The 22,432-nt window shown below is 37.3% G+C and overlaps 1 protein-coding gene across 1 annotated transcript in view; it reads left to right on the top strand.

Moving 5' to 3' along the window:
- Positions 1–11,595, top strand: part of LOC146747995 (ninjurin-2-like) — a 43,720-nt gene extending 32,125 nt beyond the window's left edge. Inside the window, exons 2-3 of the mRNA XM_085496610.1 lie at positions 7,611–7,734; positions 10,079–11,595. Of these exons, the coding sequence (XP_085352736.1) occupies positions 7,633–7,734; positions 10,079–10,675 (699 nt within the window). The 5' untranslated portion in view covers positions 7,611–7,632 and the 3' untranslated portion in view covers positions 10,676–11,595. The remainder of the gene's footprint in view (positions 1–7,610; positions 7,735–10,078) is intronic.
- Positions 11,596–22,432: the final 10,837 nt, after the last annotated feature.

Genomic DNA, 22,432 nt, shown 5'->3' with positions numbered 1-22,432 from the left:
CTGAACTGAATCCCAAGACCGATCTTCCCTTCTTGTATCAAATTGAGGTGACAATCACTGGCTGATTCGTCGTGCGTGAGGTCAAATGTGAAGAATGTGTACCTTTTGGGATATTCGTCTCATGTAATGTTGTTGTCTTGGTCTTGGCCAATTTTATTTGTACCGGTAAACTGGGTGTAATAGCCCATGATGCAACTTCTGCTATGAAGTCCAACTTCAACAGTTTTGCTCGCCTCTAAATTTGAGGACAAGTGATGTGATACTGTAATTCTGGAAGTTGAATGGATTGGTTTCGTAGGATCCATTGAAAGACAGATTGGAAATCAGACACAGGATGACCCTTTTGGGCAACTCACCAAGGGATATCAAATTTTTGTTTAACAACATCATACCAGTCGGGATTTGTAAATATGTCGGTATATGGTATTTTGCAGTATTCTGTTTCAACACTTCAATGTAGCCCAGTTCAACACTGGGGCTTCACTTGACTTATCTCACTGAGGAGAGTAGCGTCGGTGAGGACCACTTTAAATGTGGGATTTGCAGTTGAACTGATCAAGCAGAACTGATTTTTAATTTGGTGTAATTTCAGTCTGAATTCTACGCCATTGAGTAAATACTTCATTGAAAAAATATGTATTTGTGTATCATGTCAATCGTCTTACTGCATAACGTATACGCATATCAACGATTGAGTCCCATGTACACGTCAGCACGTGAGTTTGATACAAGAAGAAAAGATCGGTCTTGAGATTCAGTTCAGACAGGCATTAACGGAGACTATTTTGTCTATTTTGATTTATGCTGAATACGACAACGATATCGAGATCGACAGAGACCGATTTCTATATGTGATGGGCACGAATCAAGTGGGTCGTATTCTCTTGACTAATCCATACACGAGAAATGCGTTCTTCAGCGTTTACGTTTGCACGTGGATCTGCAATCATCGCATACTTAAAGCACCATTCTCTAAAGTGTGTGGTCCATACGTCTTGTATTACTTGTTGTGCAGATGTCGAGGGAGACCCAAGAACTCCGTAGTTGACTCTTTCACGTGTGATGGACATTTAAACGACGTTTAGCATATATCATCTCAAAACAACTAAACTATATGTTCTACAATAGAAGCACATATAATTTAGTTATCGGGAGCTGTTAAACTTTACTATAGGGATGGAACCAAAACAGTAGCACATACAATTTATTTGTCGGGAGCTGTTAATATTGACTATAGGGTTGGTACCAAAATAGTAGCACATATATTATAATAGTTGTCGAGAGCTGCTAAACTTCACTATAGAAATGGTAGCAAAATAGTAGCACATATGATTTAGTTGTCAGGAGCTGTTAATCTGCATTATAGTGAGGGTACAAAAATAGTAGCACATACAAAATTCCAAGTTGGCTTGGGTCTATGATTGGGGCATCCCCTCATCTTTATTGTCCACCAAAATCATGGGGGGATAACATAGAAGTGGGACATCACTGCCCTTTGCCAACTGTTACAATTCTTTCACTTCCTGGAAGATCACGCCTACCCTATCCGAGTCTTTTGACAGAGCCAATGGCACTGATGATGTTTTCTATTGTGGCTTTCAGACTTACGTGATCTTGAAGCCATGCTTGACTACTGACATTTCCTACAGGTTCTTCGTAATATGCAGTTAAACAGTTTACTAAAGTTAACCAGTTTGCCGAAAAATGTAATGCCACAGGAAGTGAGGGTCGGGAAACAAAAAGAATCAGTGAATTCACGCTCCTGAAAACACGTCGACTGACACTTTAAAACACTTTTTTTGTTGACCTTGTCCCAGACCACATCCAACTCAGTTACCACGCTTGCAATCCCCTCAATCAGACTGTTCATGTCGGGCATCCCGACGCTGTAAAGGAGATGACATATGTAGTTTACCATATTGATAACACATATTAGTGCATCTGTGTGCCTTGTATCATTAGTTCTTGCTATGGTTGACTGCTACCTCTGTTGATATCCTCCAAATGGCAAGCTACCTAGGAAGCAGTTGTCCAAACTAAATTGCTAACATTAATTTCTCCATAAATCCAACATTCTGAGTAATGCCAGTCTTGTAGACATGATGACCGTGTAAAAGGAATACCTGACGATTAGCAAATTCTTGTATTGTCCTATCGAGTGCAGCCTTAAAGGCAGAAAGAGTAGCAGCACATGTTAAATCAGTGCCTCCAATTTCCTGACTTCCTGGCCTCTTCACAATTTATGTAACACCTTGGCGCCTCCAAAAGTTAGTCATTCTTCCTTGCAAAAGAATGGCACAACATATGGTATTGGATCTACTTTACAATCTGCAGAAATACAATACCAACTTGTACAGATACAATAGCTTTAGTCGGAACCTGTGGGAAAAGCTGATCAATGCTTTGGTATGGTGTAAAATGTTCCAACCCACCTAATATCCCTGTCCTCTGCTCGATAAATGAATCGACAGCAGGTGGCAGTGGTATAACAGTGACACTACGCTCAGGGATATGGATCAAACAAAATTAATGTACCACCTGAGTCACCTCAGATGCTTATCTATCCCAAGAATGCATAATTTGCGAAGAATGCATCAAAGATCTACTCAGCACATCCACTTCTGCTCTAACATCACTATTTCTTGACACCTTATGATACTTAAAATTTAAGATCAAATTCACCGCATCAAAGGCCGGTGCTTTGTTTATATGCCAGACTAGTTGCCGCACACATTAGTTGACTCAGAGAGTCAGAGTGGCTCGAGTAAGCTCTCTCCTCTCTGTCTCAGTACCAGTGGTGCTAGAACTTGGTTCCTTTCCGCCACAGGCTGATGGAAAGCAGGAATTACTTTCAATTACTGAGTTACTGAGGAAATATATTGCTCTAAAATTGTAATTTCAAATATTGTAGCAAATACTAAGCAAATCAGAATATGCATGTTAGATTTGATCACCTGGGACTGTTGCCATAGTATGCTTGAAAATAAACAATACACCATATTACTCATCATCTCCCTCATTTGAGAAATTTTGAGAGTTCAAATTTGCTGACAATATCCACAAAGAACACATACTTTACCAACACTGACAAAGTTACAGAAGAAAAATGTTCTTTTCGGATTTAGATTTTCACTCTAACGTTTATATTTTCATAAATTAGTAGCAAATATTTATAACTGTGTTGCAAACTTTTCTAAAAAGCTGACATTCATAGATCATCAATCAATGATCAATAATGAAAAGAAAATAATTGTTAAAATATCTGCCACAAACAAAGCATGTCTGTTCTGCTAAATAGCTAACTTGTCGAAGTACAGGGCCTGAAGGATTAATAATAACAAATAAATATAGATATTGATAACAAATGTCCCATTGGTCATGGGTGCAATGCGTCTGGTCAGGACCTCAAGGATTGATGAAACTGAGTCCTAGTAGGTGTAGGTAACAAAGTTTCTATTGGCTATTAGTGGAGTGAGACAGGTCCCAGTCAGGCCCTTTGGGATTTTTAATGCCCAGACTTAGTAATAGGTAAACAAATCCTATTGGTGGTTAGTTCAGTGAGTCAGGTCAGGTAATAATATCAGTCGATTTATACTCAACTTCAATTATTTATACAAATTACACAACAAGCATGAAATGCGGCATGCGGTGGTTTCAGTACCCAGGAGCCACACGCGTTTATTACAGGTATTCCCCTTACACGAATATACACGAAATAACTGATCCTATGCCCCATCGTGATTACATTGACCGCCAAGGAAAAACACAAATATAAAAAACCGTTAAAGGAGGAAAACACTTCTGGAAACCTGTACCCGACGCAATGTAAGATGTACCTAGGGATGGATGCCGGGCGTCATCCGTATTAAGAAAAAATATATATGACTATAAAATAAAAAAGAATACATCGTGAGTTGTTTGCAACCGAGACTGAATACAACAGAATACTCTCCCAACTATATACTCATGAGCACCTGGCTACTTAGCCACTAACCAATCAGAGCAGGTGGAATCCCACCTGTGAATAATTACGAATATATGAGTTTGGTCAAGTCAGATCAACAGTGAATAACAACACACAGGCTTAGTTATATATGTGACATGTACCCAATTGGTCATCAACCCAGTCTTCATTAACAAATGTTAGGTCAGAGCCTAAGAGATAAAACCTAGTATTATAGGTAACAATGATTTAAACAGGCATCAATCACAATTGGGAATGAAGTTAGAAAACTTAGCATTTCAGTGAATTGATGGCCTTCCAAAATGTAGTGGAAATTACAAGTGGTTACTCACATTCTGCACCTACATTTATATCCACAATGCAGCAATAATAAAGAAAGTTTTCGTATTGTAAAATAAATTAAAACGTAATACAATAATAATGGTTCATGAAAAGTGAAACAATCATAACGTTTTCTTTAAAGCTAGATTGTATGTCTTATTTATATCATTTCTAAGTGACTGTAGCTTAGGCTATTTGTAGTTATATAATATACAAATTGTTCTACCAAGTCTTGTTATAAAAGAAAATTGTTTTATGAATTAAGAACGTGACTGGCATGTTTTATAGAAGAATAACATTTAGGTTATAAATATCAATTACCGTATTTCCTCCAACAGAAGCGCATTTGACCCGAAAATATTGTTTATTTGTAATCGAATTGTAGCACGAATTGTAGCCCCTCCCAAAGTGGGAAGTGTTATCTAAAGCATGTTTACAGTGTCAATGGATTACGTTAAAACAAAATCGTCTAAATATATGATATACACATTTAAGACGTATTCAAAACAAATAATTGACAGAAAATCATTACAGTAACGGCGTCTAAATATATGATATACACATTTAAGACGTATTCAAAACAAATAATTGACAGAAAATCATTACAGTAACGGCCAACTTAAAGTGAACAATACACACAGAAATGCGGTCACATGTTTTAAACGTATTTTAATGTCAAGAGGACGAAGACACATGAATTTCCTGCCACCAACAAACATAAATATTTCTTGCAGTGACAGCTAACACTACTGGTCTTTATTTTTATTTAATTTCAAGTGTAAACGTGCTTGCTTAAAGGGAAATACTTAAAGTACAAACAAACAAAAACAAACATTAACATTCAGTTCCTGAAATACGATAAATTTGACCTCCAATAGAAGCGCACATTTGCCAGTTACGTAAGCGCATGCACTTCTAATAGAGGAAATACGGTACTGACATCAAGATTGTAAAACCATGTTAATTACTGTAAATCTTGCTAATTAAAACAATTTAATTTTGAGAAAATAAATAGCTGCTACAATATGATTTGTCCAGAATGGACACTACCACTCGTCAAATGCCAGCGAATTCTGGAAAGCCTCGGGCAAATGATTTTAATTTATAAGTTTGCTAATTTGAAGTATAAGAATTGCTGTAATCGTACTTTTACAGAAATCACAATCTCAAATGGGAAAAAACATAAAACTGCATACAACAACAACAAATGGCAGCCGTAAAAGCTATATTTTTCTTTCCACCCCTGTGTTGCATAATCGGTCGTTAGCTGTTGTTGTTGTCCGACTGTTCAACGTCCAGATGTAGATTACTTAAATTCAAGCTACATGAAATTTAAACTATCACTCCCTGGATCAGGCGAACTATATATATTCCTATAAATTACTGTTTCAAGAAATCGATGCCCCAACAATTGCACAATTGAAATTTGAATTGATGAACACAACATGACGATGTGACAGAATGGAATGCACGACTCGATACGCCGCAACAGCCTGAGCAGGCACTCTCAAGTCACAATACGATAACTAGCTAGTACATACACTTTCAATATCAGTATTGTATCGTCATATCGTCATATTTCAATCGGCAACGTATCTGTTATGCAATTGCTTTTGAAAATTGAGCACTGTGTTTATCTATGGCTGCCAGGACAGCTGATTTTACTACCCCTTAAGTTAGTGTCTCTGTGACTGCGGTGACAAAAGATGACAATTCGGTCGGAAAGATGCGCAAGCAAAGAAAAGATAATTTAAACATGGACAATTACTCTAAATTATATACAAACTGTCCATATTTATTAAGAATTAGGAGATTTATTGATTTGTGCAGAAAAATATTAACAAAAAGCAAGAGAACTCTGGTTTTTAATTTTTGCGGGTACCAAAATAGAAGCAAATGTCAAAATAGTGGCTTAACAACCGTGTAGTCTAATCAGTCTTATTATCATGCTTCTTAAAGGGCGATGGTCGCCGCGCAGTGTGTTCGAATTTCATGTAAATAAGCAATAAATTTTACACTCATTTTATTTGCTGCTAAGAGTCCAATATTGAACAGGACCCGGCGCGACCGTGACGACCATCGCTCTTTAACCGTAATTATTGAGGTTCAAGTTATAACAGATACCATTCAGATTAGTGTCAGTCATTCGTTCCATATACGGATTGCTTACTCAGTAAGCCTAACTTTTAATACTGTCCATATTGCAATCTCATAATGAGTTCTCGATTTTGTGTAATCTATTCACTCTTATTACATAATAAGGGAGAAAATGAGTCGAGGTTGCTGGATGTGTTGAGACGTATTTGTGACAGATTCCAGCAAATCAGTTTGAATTCTAAATATTCATTCTCCATTTGGCCTCGGTTATGCCTAGATATGGGCAGTCGAGATGTATTCACATTAAAGTTGCAATCATGCGTTTCTAACAATAGAAAAGTGGTATCGCAAACAAAATTACGAAATTTCTTGTGTGTACTCAAACTAGAAAAATGAAACGCTGAACATAGTTGAATGTGTTGGTCAATTTCTGTGTTCCACGCGTTAGGAAGAATGCAATCTATTGACGCATCAGCAAGACTCTACAGCCATAGAAGAGGAATACTATTTTCCGCTAGTGTGTCAAAAACATGCCTTCAGAATATTGTTATCAATTAGCGTTATAACCCTGGTAAGCATTCCTGGCTAAGATGCTCTGATAAACTTCTCACTACAAATAATGGAAACTTCCTTGAAATGTAATCAAGATCAACGATATATTTCCTCATATTTGCTCGTGACAACGTTTATTCAGTTTTTTACAAACATTGCGAACAAACCTAAACTCATCATTAAGCTTTGTAATGTAATTTAGCCAATTTCTCAACTTGAGTTTTACACTTGAACGCGGAAGTTCAAACCCAAGTAGATCCTAGAGTACTGATTTGTTTCCTGTGAAACTTTTATGCTATGTTTGCATCATGTTTATTTACACAAAACACACGAAAAAAAGTCAATGATTGTTAATAGTATATTTTGTAGTATACAGTATTAAAAAAACCTGAAAAAACACTACCTACATAGTGTGACAGTTTATTGGTCACAACCCCTCACCAACTGAATAAAGAAAACGATAGATAATATTCATTTTAAAACATAAAAACGCATGCATACTTCAACGTTTTGATATTTTTGTGAAAATTGTAACAGTGTGGAGCCAAAACAGTCTAAATATAAAGAAAAGCACAAATATTATTTTTTGGTACCAAGTGCCTTCATACCTGCACCTATAACTTTATTAACGACCACTAGAATATATGTAATATATGTAATGACTTATTTATTGCAGATATCGCTATTTCAGTTCAAACATGACCCTCCCCATCTCGTATCCTAGTCACAGCAATGATTTTTCGAGCGTCGAGATTCTTCCAGAAGAATCAGTGCCATTGGCAAAATTCGATGATTTCAAGGTAAGTATGTGGTTTAACAAAATAATTATTTCCCAAATTCAATTTTTTTTATTTAGTTTAATTTGTTTTATTCATTTTTAGTTTAGGTATTTATTTATTTCACAATGCGCATAACATAAAAATATTTAGAAAAATCAGATAAAAACACATCATTTTAATGATGTACTATGGTAAGCTATGTGGTAAAGATGAGTTTTTAGTTGAGATTTGAAAGCAAACCAGAAATGCTACCTTCCCATATACCCCAGACCATTCGTCCCGGTGTTATCGCTATCGCCACACGAGACTCCAGCTTGTCTCCTATACAATTTTCCTTCCGCCCACTTAATTTTAATATTCATATGACCTTTGCACTGACATCGATAGCCAATCGCATTCGACCGCGGACGTCACTCTAAATAAACAACTGAATAAATTAATATACCATATTTGGAAGATAGCGGGTAAATTCAACGTTGTTGGTGTGTTCCTTCGGGTTCCGAAGTCGCACGAAACGAGTTCATGTTCCGTTATCTTTCGCAAGTAAAACAGGTCGATATGTATTAAACATGGCATTTGTTTTCTTGTTTTAACCCCCTTATTACGCAAGTTTCCGTCGAAGTGGTGTTTTTTTCGACGATTTGTGGCATGTTGCAAAACGAACGAAACATTGCGGCATTCTTAGCGGTGGATAAGGGATCGACTATGTCGTCACATTTATGTCTCGTTTGAAAGAGAATAAACAACCGCTCAGAAAAATATGTTGCTAATATTTAAGTGCGGTGCCTTGAAATCGCCTGCCCGACGTCCAAATTTCAAAAGGATGTTCGATTTGCAATGACGACCGTTCATATGTACTAGGCGACGTTACTAATTACTACTAGGGTCGGTGTTTGCATTAAGAATTATAGAACAAAAGATCAGCAAAGCGGTGCTTTTGTCGGCGATTTTGTCAAAGGGAATATTGATAAAATGTTGCAAAACAGAATCGCGAGTTGGGTGAAAAATTGCGCCGGCGGCATTCTCAGCGATGGCGACACCCGAGAAACACCGTGTCACGGTGCATTCGTGCATCAGTACACCGAAGAAATACATACATATTGTTGCGGACGACTATTGTAGACTGTGTTCGTGTAGTCTTCGAGTTTGTGGACAGTTAAAGTCGTGTGTGAATTTATTCAAGCCAGGAAAAGCAGGAGGGATAACTTATGGAAATCGTCTTTCCAATTTGATCCAGTGCGACGTTGTGAAAGGAGCGACTCTGTCGTCTCATCTATGTCTAGTTTGTAAGAGAAAGATTGATAGCGCAGAAAAATCCGCCAATAATGTAAAACAGTGGCGTGAAATTGTCAGTCATTCTAATATCTCCCAACCTGAGAACGAAAGGGTTAAGCGTGCTGCCTTGAAATCGCCTGCCAAAACTAAAATGGCGCGTGTCACGTGACTTTGTTTACTAAAGATAGCGTGGGCGTTTGATTGACACTCAACTCATTAGTATTCCACCAATCACAGCTACATCTACTTTCTGGATGTGCGCAGTCAAATTGTATAGGAGACAAGCTGGAGTCTCGTGTGGCGATAGCGATAACACCGGGACGAATGGTCTGGGGTACCTTCCCATAATGCTCTTGTTTATAACGGGGTTCAAATAAACATATAGTGGACGAAGATCGAGTTTGCCTAACTGGAACTGGAATAGTAATGAGATCGGATAGATAAGATGGCACTTGATTGTGTAAAATCTTATGTAGAAACATTAAAACCTTAAAAACAATACGCTGGGAAAAAGGTAATTTGTGAAGATTTTGAAAAACATGAGTTATGTGCTCATGTTTACGTGAAAGGGTAACCAATCGAGCTGCAGAATTTTGAATACGTTGATGGCGGGCAATCAGATAATCAGGAGGTTATGAAAGCGTAAATTAACTGCTCAGTATTACTACGATTTAAAACATTTCTAATACGGCCAATATAAGGCTGATTTACACACATTTGAAATTTGTTTATGAGATAAAGCAAAACTATCAAACCCAAGAAACCTAAGATTCCTCACCAGATCAGAAGGGAGGATTCCACAAGAACCGATGCGAAGGCATGATAAACGCCCATGCTTACCATATTTTGAGTACAAGTGTATCACTTCAGTTTTCTGTCATTTAAAACCATTTTGTTCGACACCACCCATTTCCGAATTTCATCAATGCACGTCTCAATCACAGGTCTAGAGAGGCGTTTTTACACGTGATATATAATTGTGTATCATCGGCATACATCATGAAATTTAACAATAGTACAATACATATGATATTTGTTGAATGGTTTATTGTTATGCTACATTAACCTGTGTTGCTTCCATTTCCGATAGGAACATTCCCACACCAACAATCATTACCGCCAACGACCGATTTTAAAAAGAGGTGATACAGTGGAATCAGAACACGATCAAAGGCAAGTAGAATACGACATTATCAAGCAAAACCCCGAGGATAGAAACCAAGCTCAGGGGGCATTGCCACAGCGAAGAGAGAAGATCAACACTCAATACTCGTTGCTCAAGAAATTCAACGCAAATACATACGCCAGCAAGAAGACAGTGACGCAGGGCATGCTCGATATTGCTCTGTTGACAGCCAACACCTCTTACCTAAACCTACTATGTCAACAGTACAATAGCGGGAACCAGCCTAATTTTTTCTGGTTCTTGGTTACGCTGTTGGCGTTATCCATTACATTTCAGCTAATGACCGCGATTTTGCTATTTTTCAAGTTGAGGTACAACATCAATAAAGACGAACAACAACAACGCGCTGACCTATTTAACAACATAGCCACCTTGCTCGTAATCGTTATCACTGTCCTCAACGTGTTTATTGCTTCGTTCAGCGGTAGCAATCCGGCCAGAAATGAGGCTAGTTCCGCCACTCATGCACCTGTTCTTGTGACACTTGTATCGCAAGACTGAATTGAATTCTTCCTACAATGTAAACCTTTCCAAAGACATGACATGCAGATGTCCTCTGAAGTCTCTTGGAAGGGGGGGGGGGGTGATCCGCTTTATCATTGAAGGGGAAGGTGCTATAAAGACCAACTTTGCTGTCCACATAGCAAAAGAATAGAGACTTACAAATTTTCTTAGACTAGTCATTTTTTGTATACATGTATAACACCAACTGGATAATTTAGGTAATCAGTTGGGCTTTCTGATACAATATATGATTGAAATGAAGAGATAATTAGTGCAGTCTGCTCTTCACCGTATTTTAGGCGTTAAAGGTTGGGGAGGTCAATAGAGTGATCTTTAACGAAGCCTTTCCTTTCACATGTCAAGTCACCACTTAATATCGAGCACGAGAGATGGGAAAATATACCTAGGCATCTAAGAATTTGCCCAATTGTATGTAATAATGAAGACGAGTTCCACTTTTTCTTGAACGCCAACGATTTGACTTATCCGTTATATTCTTAGATAGATTGCATTTAGGTGACTGAGTATTGTAAAGCTTTCAGGATTTGGTAACCGCTGCTCCATGTTCCCGCTTCCATGCTGCAAACTACAGACGAGTTGCAGCTACAGGTGTTATATATATATATGTTGGACCCGATAATGTAATACATTCCCGATAATGTATCATTAACCGATAATGTAACACGAATTAACCGATATTGTAATAAAAACCGATAATGTAACAACACACAACCAATAGTGTAACAAAAAAGACAACCGATAATGTAACAACGAATAACTGATAATGTAATAGATTTTTTTCCAACCGATAATGTAACACAAAATAACTGATAATGTAATAGATTATTTTTCCAACTGATAACGTAACATATGATTACCGATAATGTAATAATACGTATATTTGCTGTCACACGCAACGTAATATTACCGTAATTGGTATTGAATTGGTGCTGAACAACTCCCCTATATATACCCCAACTGTCTATAAATAGACCATTACATCAGCATACATAATGAGTCTGGAATTTACTATAAATTTCTAGAATGTTCCATTACCTTCTATTGCCTTCTACAGTGTTCTATTACCTATTCAACCCGTTTCTAAACAAAATCTAGAATATTCCACCCAGATACAGTACGGTTCTAGAACATTCTCAGTGACACGGAAGTGGTAAACAAGTCGTACGCGACATTTGCATTGAAATTGTTCGCATTTTCTAGAACGATATGGAATTTACTGTATTTTATATCATACCATCAAACACAAATTATTTTGATTGTTTTTAACTGCAATTTAATTATAAACATTACTGAAGTGTTCATACACTCTAGGAGACACGTCCAGCCTACTGATATTGATTGCATATCTTCATGTTCAAAGATTGGTTTAGGGGTTGCCATGAACGACATGTCATGTGAACGACATGGAAAATACTCTGGACGGAATTGGTGATCTACGACCAAACATCGATAGAGCGTGTTTATGGCATGCATGCATAACAGTGTGTAGAGTATAAAGCTGACAGCTACTTTGCTCAAATTAACCAATTTAAAATTTTCCAAATTTATTTGTTCATACATGTGGAATAGTATATTTGAGTACAAGTTTTGGTTATATAATAACCTTGTTTTGGAAATCAGCCAAGTATCTCCTTGTACAATAAACGATCTTTCAACATTAGTTAAAATCATAGTGCCAGTGACGTACCACCCAAACAAAGATCAGTTCCAAATGGCACCAACTCTGAGCCAGAATTTTTATTTTAGTTGTGAATGTTATTGTTTTTGTGATGAAAGTAACAACAATCGAGCGAAATATGTGTATTTCATGATAACCATAAAGAAAAAAAGTATAGGAATGTTTATTGAAATGTTGAAACGATTAGAAAGCTGTTCTAACATATTTTTTAATTTAATTTATGGTCCTAATTATTTAGATTTGTCAATCTTATAATATTGGTCGGCCCTAAATCTGTTCCAGCCTCGCGGCACAGGGGAGTATGACATGGTGGGCTCATTAACAATAAATATAATAACGACAACTTTCGCAAGTTGCCATCTGTATACAAAAATGGGTTAATATATAATTTTCAAAAAATGAAGTATCCAAGTTAATTAGGTAATTACAATGATGAGAATGGGATCCTGTAAATGAATCTTGTGTCACGACAAAAACATTGACAGCGCCCTCTGATAGTAACGGAACCTGTTAACGCTCTATTATGAACAACAAATATCACTTCCGGGTCAGAAAATTTCGCGCCTGCGTACGACATGTATAACTTTCTCTGAATGTATGGGTGACATAGTAGGTCCCCACTTCCGTTAGAATACATTCGTATACACTGATACAACTGCCAAGTTAAAATGTTCAGAGTAAATATGTTCCGCCTTTACTTTCTAATTTCACTAATGGCTATTGTGATCCATACGACCATAGGATATGGAAAGAGGCCATTATCGGATGAAGCTTATTCTACAATCCAATCCTTGTTAGATGGGTCGTTTGATGTCCCAGTATCAGACCGAACAACGGCACAGAAGTCAGCTATCGTCAAATTCTATCGAGGTAAATGGGTGTAACAACTGGCTGCAAATTTGCCGAGAGTGATTGAAACGGCATCAGCTTGGCCGGTAAAAATCCCACTGCTCGGGAATCATGCCAAATCGTATACAGTGGTTTATTTCATTTCAATCTTTTAAGTCATCCGCTAGAAACCAAGGGGCTTGCACAGGAAAAAACACGGAAAAAACAGCACAAATGTAAGTGAAGGGAAAGCAATCATAGTTTTTCTGCCATCGCCCCAGAGTTCCTAATAGTCCACCTTATAGTACCGACCACAGTTAATTCACCTCGTGATGTGGGTTCTTTAGCCCTTTTGAAATTATAATATCGAAATAAGCCAGCTAATGGGTTGGTGGCCCGTGCACACAATGAAATACGCAGTAATGTCGCAAAATATGTTTTAATTGTACAACAATTTTACGATATCTTTAGTACACAGGGAAACGTGAGTTCACTGTACCATAGAAAAATTACCACACATAGGCAACCCATATAAACATCAACAAAACTGACTGATGCAGGGTGTGAAAAGCTACCCAACATACATACAGAACGACGACACTACCTAACGGGCTGTTATAAAATACAATGTTATTACAATCCCAGCACTCCCGCAAATAAGAATACAATACTTTCGCCAATAAATTACACAAATAATTACCATAAATAATATTTAAAACACAGCCAATAATCCCTAGCCTAATATGTGTGTAATTAGTGCAATAATTAGCGGCTTCTGTCTGGCTATAGTAGAAACGTTGCTACACGTAAATTTAGCTCGAAACCAGGCCTGGTTTCTTGTAGATTAATTCGTAAAATTACACGTAGTATACGAGTTTAGTCTGCCACTGTTCCTAAGCAAGGTCCGTCGACTAGACGAGTAACATGCACACCACGTAGAGATGGGTGTATTCTCCACGTTCATTTACACCGTCAGGCTGGCTCTGACTGCTTTCTTCTTTCGTACTGTAGTGTCTACTTTTACGTTTTATGACGCCCCCCCGGCATAATTGTCATGACAACAAAGCACAATTAAATTCGCTTGCAAATTTCACTCAGAACAATCATTCTTAGTCACTACTAAACAGGTATCGGAGGCCAACCGTGCGATGCATAACGTGTCACATCTGACCATTCGTATCCATTTCTGGCACGCGTCTTTTGTGAGTAGAGTCGTGACGTGTGTAAGTGTGTCAAAATCTGTTAGCTATAATAATCCTACTTCTGGCTGTACATACACTAAATGTATATCGTGACGAACTTTTTAGCAATTAACTTGTGCACGGGTTGCTCAAATATTGGTATCCCTGAGACTATGCCATTTAGATCCCAGACTTGAAGCGCGGTGGTCGTCGCGCAGCGCGTGTTCGAATTTCATGTAAATAAACAATGTCTTTTACACGTATGAGTCCCATATTGAACAGGACGCGGCACGACGACTACCGCCCTTTAAAGGTAAAGTCAAGACTAACAACATAACACTACTTGATGAAAGAGCTTGACAAATGTAAGAGCAAGCAATTTACAGTTTATTTATATCACTTTTCTCTAGATAGGTACTCCGCCATCTTAGTTCTTCAGCAAACGATTATGATTAAAGTATGACGTCATATCCACTGTTGTCATAAATTGAGAAAATGATTTCATCTATAACTTCAAAAGTTGAACTTCAAATTGGCTGAAAGTTTAGAACATGGTAGCATACATGTACCAGTGCATATAAAATAGTTGTCATGGCAACAGTACTGACAATATTCATTTTTGTGTTTTTCTACTAAGTACTCAAATTTCCTTATATTGTATACAATTTATCGATGATAGGTGATATATAACCTGTTGACGACAAAAAGGGGAATAAAAAGTGTCATTCTATTTTAACGACTAAAATAATGACTTTTTATTTTGTTACGTTTGTAACAATATCTTCACTTTATGTTTATTTGCAACATTGTAATTTCTAATTACTATGCTCACCGAAAATTTGTACAAATTCGCATCAGTATTTCTAATGTTATCGATGAAAGCATTTTTTCAATTTTGTGGTTATGATGTTACACTTTACCCACAATCCTTTGCCGGAGATTCAAGATGGCGGACTATATAATATTGATGAAAAGTCGAATATCTAGAGAAAGAAAAGTGAGGGGGAGGGGGTACTGCTAAGTAACTGTCTAGTTAGTGGAATAGCCTTGATGCTTGAAACATTTTTGCTCAAATAACCAACACCAGTTTTTTCCTAAAATAATAAAAAAACGTTAATATATGAAACTACAGATAACCTCACATGAGGTTTCTAATTTCTGAATGGATCTATTTCAAAGCATATATATTTACTAGAAAGAAAGATTAAAACAAACGTAATAGTAGATTTCCTATATAGACTGACTATTGAGAAAACTGCAAGCATTGTTTCTTCAGTTTTGAAAGCTTGATCTGTCTCACTATAGTGATGTGTGTTGATTGGGGGAGGCTATTTATCTATCCAATCTATTTTTCCGTAATAATCACCGTTTCCCCTGTGCAGATAAATATATTCGAAATATACCGCCCCATCCAGCGTATTTTATAATTGTAAGCACCATTCTGTCTACAAAATATAAAACAACAGACAATAGTCAAGTAGTGTGCAAGTAGATACTATCTACTATTATTCTTATTTTCTTAACTGAATCAGTGATGTAGCCAATATTGAGACTATCTGCTTCCTATTTGCAGGTCGTAATAAATACAGTCTACACCATGGTAAAATTTACTATGACAACAAGCTAGTTATATGAGAAAGTGCAATAAAAACGTGTGTAGAAAAAGCGTTTAATGAAACAAAAGGATATGGTGGTAGGAAACTAAAATATCACCAGTTTTACTCGAGCGGCTGAACGTAAACGCAAAAAAATGGCTCCTAGTCTTGTGGAAAACAAGAAGAAATACTATATTCCGCAGAGTAGAGGAGATTGGATTAACAGGTATGGATTTATCGTACATCTGGATCAGGAGCCTAATGGCGATTGTCAGTTTTCTGCTATTGCAGACCAACTCAACAATATTGGTATTTATCGATCTCCATAGACACTGCGACAGGAAATTGTGGATGATCTCAGAGCTCGACCTTATATTGCCAACGGAACATCACTTGCTCATTTTTTGGGTATGAACAATTTGGAAGCATACCTACAATCAATGTCTCAAACTGGAACACATGGTGATCATATCACTGTATCGCGAGTTTCCCAGATGTTTAATGTGCAATTCATAATATTTTCGTCAATTGGACCTGGAGGAACAAGACTTATTTCACCGTATTGAACATATGATGATAATATTCCAACTTTATGGCTGGCACATGATTCAGAGAATCAAGGTGAACACTACTACAGCATTCAAGGAGATGTTATAAGTCAAAGTCGTGCAATATCAGTTTTTAATACATCAAATCAAATACCAATCAGACCTAAGAACTTTAACAACAATGAGCAATTGGAAGTGAATGACACAGAAGTAGGCACTAATAAACAAGACGGTGACGTCACTGAGAAAGTAGGTGGTTATGTTGCGGAAGTAGGCACCGATATACAAAATGGTTATAACATGAATGTACAGGATGGTGAGAATATATACGTAGACATTGAGGAACAGAGTCATGAACCAGAAGTACATGCCGAGAAAAAGGCCTATGACAAACCAGAAGTAGGTACTGATAAACAGAATGGTTACATGGACGTATTTGATGATAAACAGGATGGTGGCATCCCGCTGGACGCATGCGCTGACGAACAGGACCATAATGAACCGGAGGTATGTGCTGAGAAACAAGGTGATATCGAACTGGAAGTAGATGCTGAGAAAGAGGAGGGCAGCTTTCAGAAAATAGGTGCTGAGAATGAGGTTAATATTAATGTTGTGAATAATTACGCATTACCCATAGAAATATGGGGTGAAATAATCTCTTTGGCAATGCACGCAGATATAAATAGTTTATGTTACATTAGTAGTGTGTGTAAGCTGTTCTACTTCTTAAGCAACTTACATAGTAATCGTTGTCACCGATGCACTTCACTGATGGACTTTTTCAAAGCACGACCTTCGGTGCATATTGGGTATCAATTAAGCCAGATATTAGGTATCAGTAGTCAAAATGAGACAACAATATCAGTTCAGAAACTAATAAAAAGTTTGGCAAAGGTAGTGGTCTCAGTGTGAGTGTGCGGGAACTGTTGACTGGAATTAAAAAGTGGTGGTACGCATGGATAACATTACGCCTTGTTCAAGGGGCTGCAGATTGGTATGCCATTGTGAATATTTTCTGGAAATAACTGTTGCAACTTTCATATTTTGAACTTTTTGTGCGTTCACATTTTGTTAATGAGTTTGATACTACATTTTATATATATTTTACAACGAATGGATGACATTTATTAGTTTTGAATTTGTTATGCATTTATATTTTGCACTTGGCAGTTTTAAAAAAATTGTACTTTCACGATGAATAACCAAGATACCAGAAATGATGTCTTGCCAAATAGTCGTATTATTGGATTATTTAATTCACTTTCACTGTTCAATATTTATTATGTATTCTGGAAATAAATTGCGTTTTTGTTTGATTTATGATTATTTCATTATTGAATGTTAATGATGGATCTGCAAGGTGTCACGAGGTATGCATGTCCCTTCGTTGTATCGCAGGCTATTCACTTATCGGGTCCATAGGAGTTACTACTTATTTTTCAAAAAAACTTCAATAAAGTCGGTTTCAGAATATATTTGACTGTGATCAGACGTTTAGGTAAATGTAGACGTTCATTAAAATTATCGTGGTTTGGCTTTTTACTATTACACTGATGGCAATCATACACAAGCTTTATCACAAGTAATTAAAGTGTATATCGAAAATATCGTCATATTTTGAAAAGAATGTAGTATACAATATATCGTCTTTGGTTAGATGTTGATAAAACTATCACTGCCAATTATATCGAACGTATCTTCAAATCTATTCTTAATTTGACAACACTATCATTGTCAAATATGCCTTGACAAAACTTTCAAACTATATGGACTATATCATCAATCATTGACAGATGGATCAACCCCAACTCTCATCAAAATTGACTAGAATATCGAATACATGTGCCAATTCGGAGCAATATATACGTTATGACCGTTCATGAATATCAATGCGATGTTGAATATATTAAATTTATCCACTGATTTGTTTCATATTAACAACGAATATATATAAATATATATCTGCAATATCACAGTTACGCTTTTTGTCGATGATCACCTGAAGCACACTTTTAAAAAATCGCTTTGGACTACAAAGCGACTAATATTTCTGGCAGCTTTTCACTCACATACGTCTCATGACTATTAATTTATTATCGAATGTATCCGATATTATATTCATATGATAACAGCATTATTGATCAGTTTGGTTCCCCACACATAGTGTTGGCATGTTGTTAATATTGATGTTTCTATTTGCAAATATGTTATTACATTATCAGTAATCATCTTGTTACGTTATCAGTTGGAAAATAATCTATTACGTTATCAGTGTTTTTTGTGTTACATTATCGGTTGGAAAAAAAATTATTACATTATCAGTTATTTTTTGTTACATTATCGGTTGCCTTTTTTGTTACACTATTGGTTGCGAGTTGTTACATTATCGGTTTTTATTACAATATCGGTTAATTCGTGTTACATTATCGGTTAATGACACATTATCGGTAATTGTTACATTATCGGGTCCAACAATATATATATTATACATATATTGCAGGAATTATGCTATTTTAGTTTATAAACATAAGGTGTACATAATGTACTTTATTTATGTATTGACATTAAAAATTATTTTCTTCGTATTTCAACAGAGCTTCTGTGCCCGGGACGACCATTAAAAGCGGGTGTCCTACAAGGCCGTTACATACTAGTATCGTGAAATGTAAATGTACCCTTGGACCACATAAATATGTCACACATTGTTTCTATACGTTTCTTTAAACATATTCCTTTTGTCTATCAGCGGATGGGTTTCTTTGTTTTTATGTATACCACTTCTAAAGTGCCAAAATGAAATTTGAAACAAGCTTTGCCAAGTGTCCAAAAACAATTGTCACTGCAGCCTTTAGCACAATCTAATTCCTTAATTTTTCAAATAAGAGCTGATGAAACATGTCAACCATGTCCTGTGCCACTGAATTGAAATAGAAGTCCTAAAATAATGCTGTATTCATTTGCTATGAAGTGTGCATCAAAACATGGTGGCATCCTATCAATAATTAGTTTCACGGGGAGGGGGTGCTAGGTTAAACATAATTTCCAAGCCATTTTTGTTTCCATGCCAGATACTGTATTTTGTTGTTGCCTGAGTTAAATGAGATGTAAATGTTTATTTTGTAATTGGTGTGGGCCACTGATTAGGTGACACCTACGAGAATATGCACTAGGCACGCAATCTGATTGAACTGCAGCTCCATGTAGAGGCCACTAATTGGTGAATTGTGACAACACTCGGTGTGCATGGGCTAGTGATTATAAAAACGGCTGTGTGACATAACATATGGCTGATTTTCCTTGTAACTGTTGGTCCTGGAAGGTGTGTGTTTTGTGACTGATCTATGGCTGGTGTGTGCTACAACTCCTAAATTACCAGATCATAAGAGGGATAGAATATGGATGTCAGAGATCACGCTAGATTTCTACAAGTTGCGTATATCGAAGCATCAGCCCCCCCAAATGTGTTTCGACAGACCATCAACGCATGCATCCACTTATTAACAGCTCTTTTTAGTCAATGTTGCAAACAAAGAATGTTCCAATCACAGTTATTATTACTATGGTATGTTATCTTCATAATGTGTGAGTAACCCTTTTAATGATGGAGTTCAAGTGCATGATCATAATCAAAACAAGCTGTTGGTGGACCATACATCAAAATCAGCATGAGATGGGTGACAAGGAGTTTGCTCGGGGGGGGGGATTTTTACTCTCTGAGGGACCAACGAGCGACAAAGGGGCAAGCTTCCCGGGGAGTCAGAGTGCATGGTCCCCCATAAAATTTTGAAAATTGAACTTTCTGAAATGCCATTTACTCCGTTTTTGAGAGGATTGAAGAAACAATCAGAGACACTCATATAATTGCTTCATACTAAATTTTATCAGATGAAAACGAAAAGTTGAGTATATACATTATGAAATGGCCTCCAGATTTTAATTAGTCTTTGATATAAAGCATATATAATCATGTTCTAACCCAATAGCCTTGAGAGTCTTAACTTAATTCTTAACTTAATTCTTAACTTTACACCTAATACCCTTAATGGTCCTAATATTCTTAATCAAACACCAACAGTCATAGCAGTCTGAATTCTTGCCTCACAGCTAACATCCTTACTTAGTATTAACTTAATATTCTTAACCTAACATCTAACAGTCTTAACTTAATATTTATAACCTATCACCTAACAGCCTTCAAAAAATACCATTCTTAACCCAACAGTCTTAACAGTGCAACTTAATATTCTTAACCTAATCGTCTTAGCGGTCTTTCAACAGGTTCTCCAGTTCTAGTCTGTAAAGGTGGAGTTGAGCAAAACAATCAACTACTTTGTTTAGCTCTCACACTCCCATGATATTACTGGGAGAGTGCAGACGGTTTTCAGCAGAAAGTCGATATTCAGGAACATTGTGACGTCATGGCGCTTGGCTGTCTCTGCAGAAAAGGCTGGCCATACGTCTGATGGGTCAGACATAAAGTGGTCATTCCACCAATTAAGTTTCATCGGAATCAAGTTGGGTGATGTCAGATCGGCCTCATACTGGGAAGCTGCGTCCTTGAGACAGATGTCTCTTGAGCACACGATGGGCAGGACAAGTCCGATCAGCATTGTCGCGATGGCTGTGGCATTTGCTCAGTGCCATTTTCGAGAGGCGATATGAGGTATTTCAGCGGCGCTGCTATCCGAAGGCTTTGTAAATATGATCAAAGCCTTTGTTGACATCTTCCCGCTCCTTTTTGTAGGTCTCCTGGATTTCTGCAATCATCTCTACGACATCAACTGCCCTTCCCTGCAGCTTTACTGTTATTCATGCTAGATGAAAGAGGTAGTGGTAGATGACCAAGAGCACTGCGATGAACTTGTAGGAATGATGCTCTTGAGAATCTGATGAGCATCACTACAGATGTTCACGTCTGCGTACTTGTCAAGGTGGGGACTGTAGGCGATCATCTCTACCGTTTCTATGATAAATACTTATGCCTGGTAGAAATGCTAATAGGCATTGTGATGCTTTGCCCAGCGGGTTTTGCAGAGGTCCAGAAAAGTTTTACTCTTGGCCTCATCTCCATTGTTGTGCTTGATCACCATTTCAAGCGCACTGTTCCTCTTCGAACGGTGCAGGAAATACTGACAGTAAATCACGTTACGAATCTGTGGCAAGGCACATGACTTACTAATCACCAGATTGAGATGGTGCCCATTGAAATGGACATATGTCGCATGTGGAGCCACCTCATTAATCCATGCCTGCACACCTGAAGATTTAGCTGACATGTTGCTGGCACTGTCATACCCCTGCCCTTGCATGTTATCGACAGGGATATCGTTCTCTCTCAGAAATGCTAGTTTAGCATCTGCGATACTTTTCCCTGTGTCTCTGTCTACTTAGAGGAAGGGGAGAAACTCTTCCCTGATGTCCACAAATCTTGCACAGAGAACGAGATGCTCAGTGTTGTGGGAAGTCATTTCATCTACCAAAATAGTGTAGAACTGTGCCTCGTTTAGCTCTTCCAGCATGTCCTTCAAGATCATGTGCTTCCCTATAACCTTAATTAACTTATTCTGTGTTTGCGGCGACACGCTGGTAGCAGATCTCATGGCAGGTGCTTTCAAATGTTTTTGCAGAACTCCATTCATTACTGCCATCAATTTATAAGCAATGATAGAAAGTTTCCAGCTTTACAGGGAGACTCCAGATCTTCCCTGTCACCCTGTAGTACGATACACTGTCTGCCGCAGAAGAAAACTGCACTTGAGATAGACTTTAGAATCTATCTGTTCTTGTTGATGTTGTCTGCATTTCTTGTATCAATCTGGGCCGTAATACTGGTGATTGGTTGCTGTACCGTTTGTTTTAGCAAGGTAGGCTTTTCCATTGCTGTGGTATGCACAATTAGTCTT

Source organism: Saccoglossus kowalevskii, chromosome 3 (genome assembly GCF_978046115.1).
Source record: "Saccoglossus kowalevskii chromosome 3, keSacKowa6.1, whole genome shotgun sequence".
In the NCBI taxonomy this organism is placed as follows: Eukaryota; Metazoa; Hemichordata; class Enteropneusta; family Harrimaniidae; genus Saccoglossus; species Saccoglossus kowalevskii.
The sequence above is the reverse complement of the archived record's forward strand: the minus strand, read 5'-3'. Positions and strand labels throughout refer to the sequence as shown.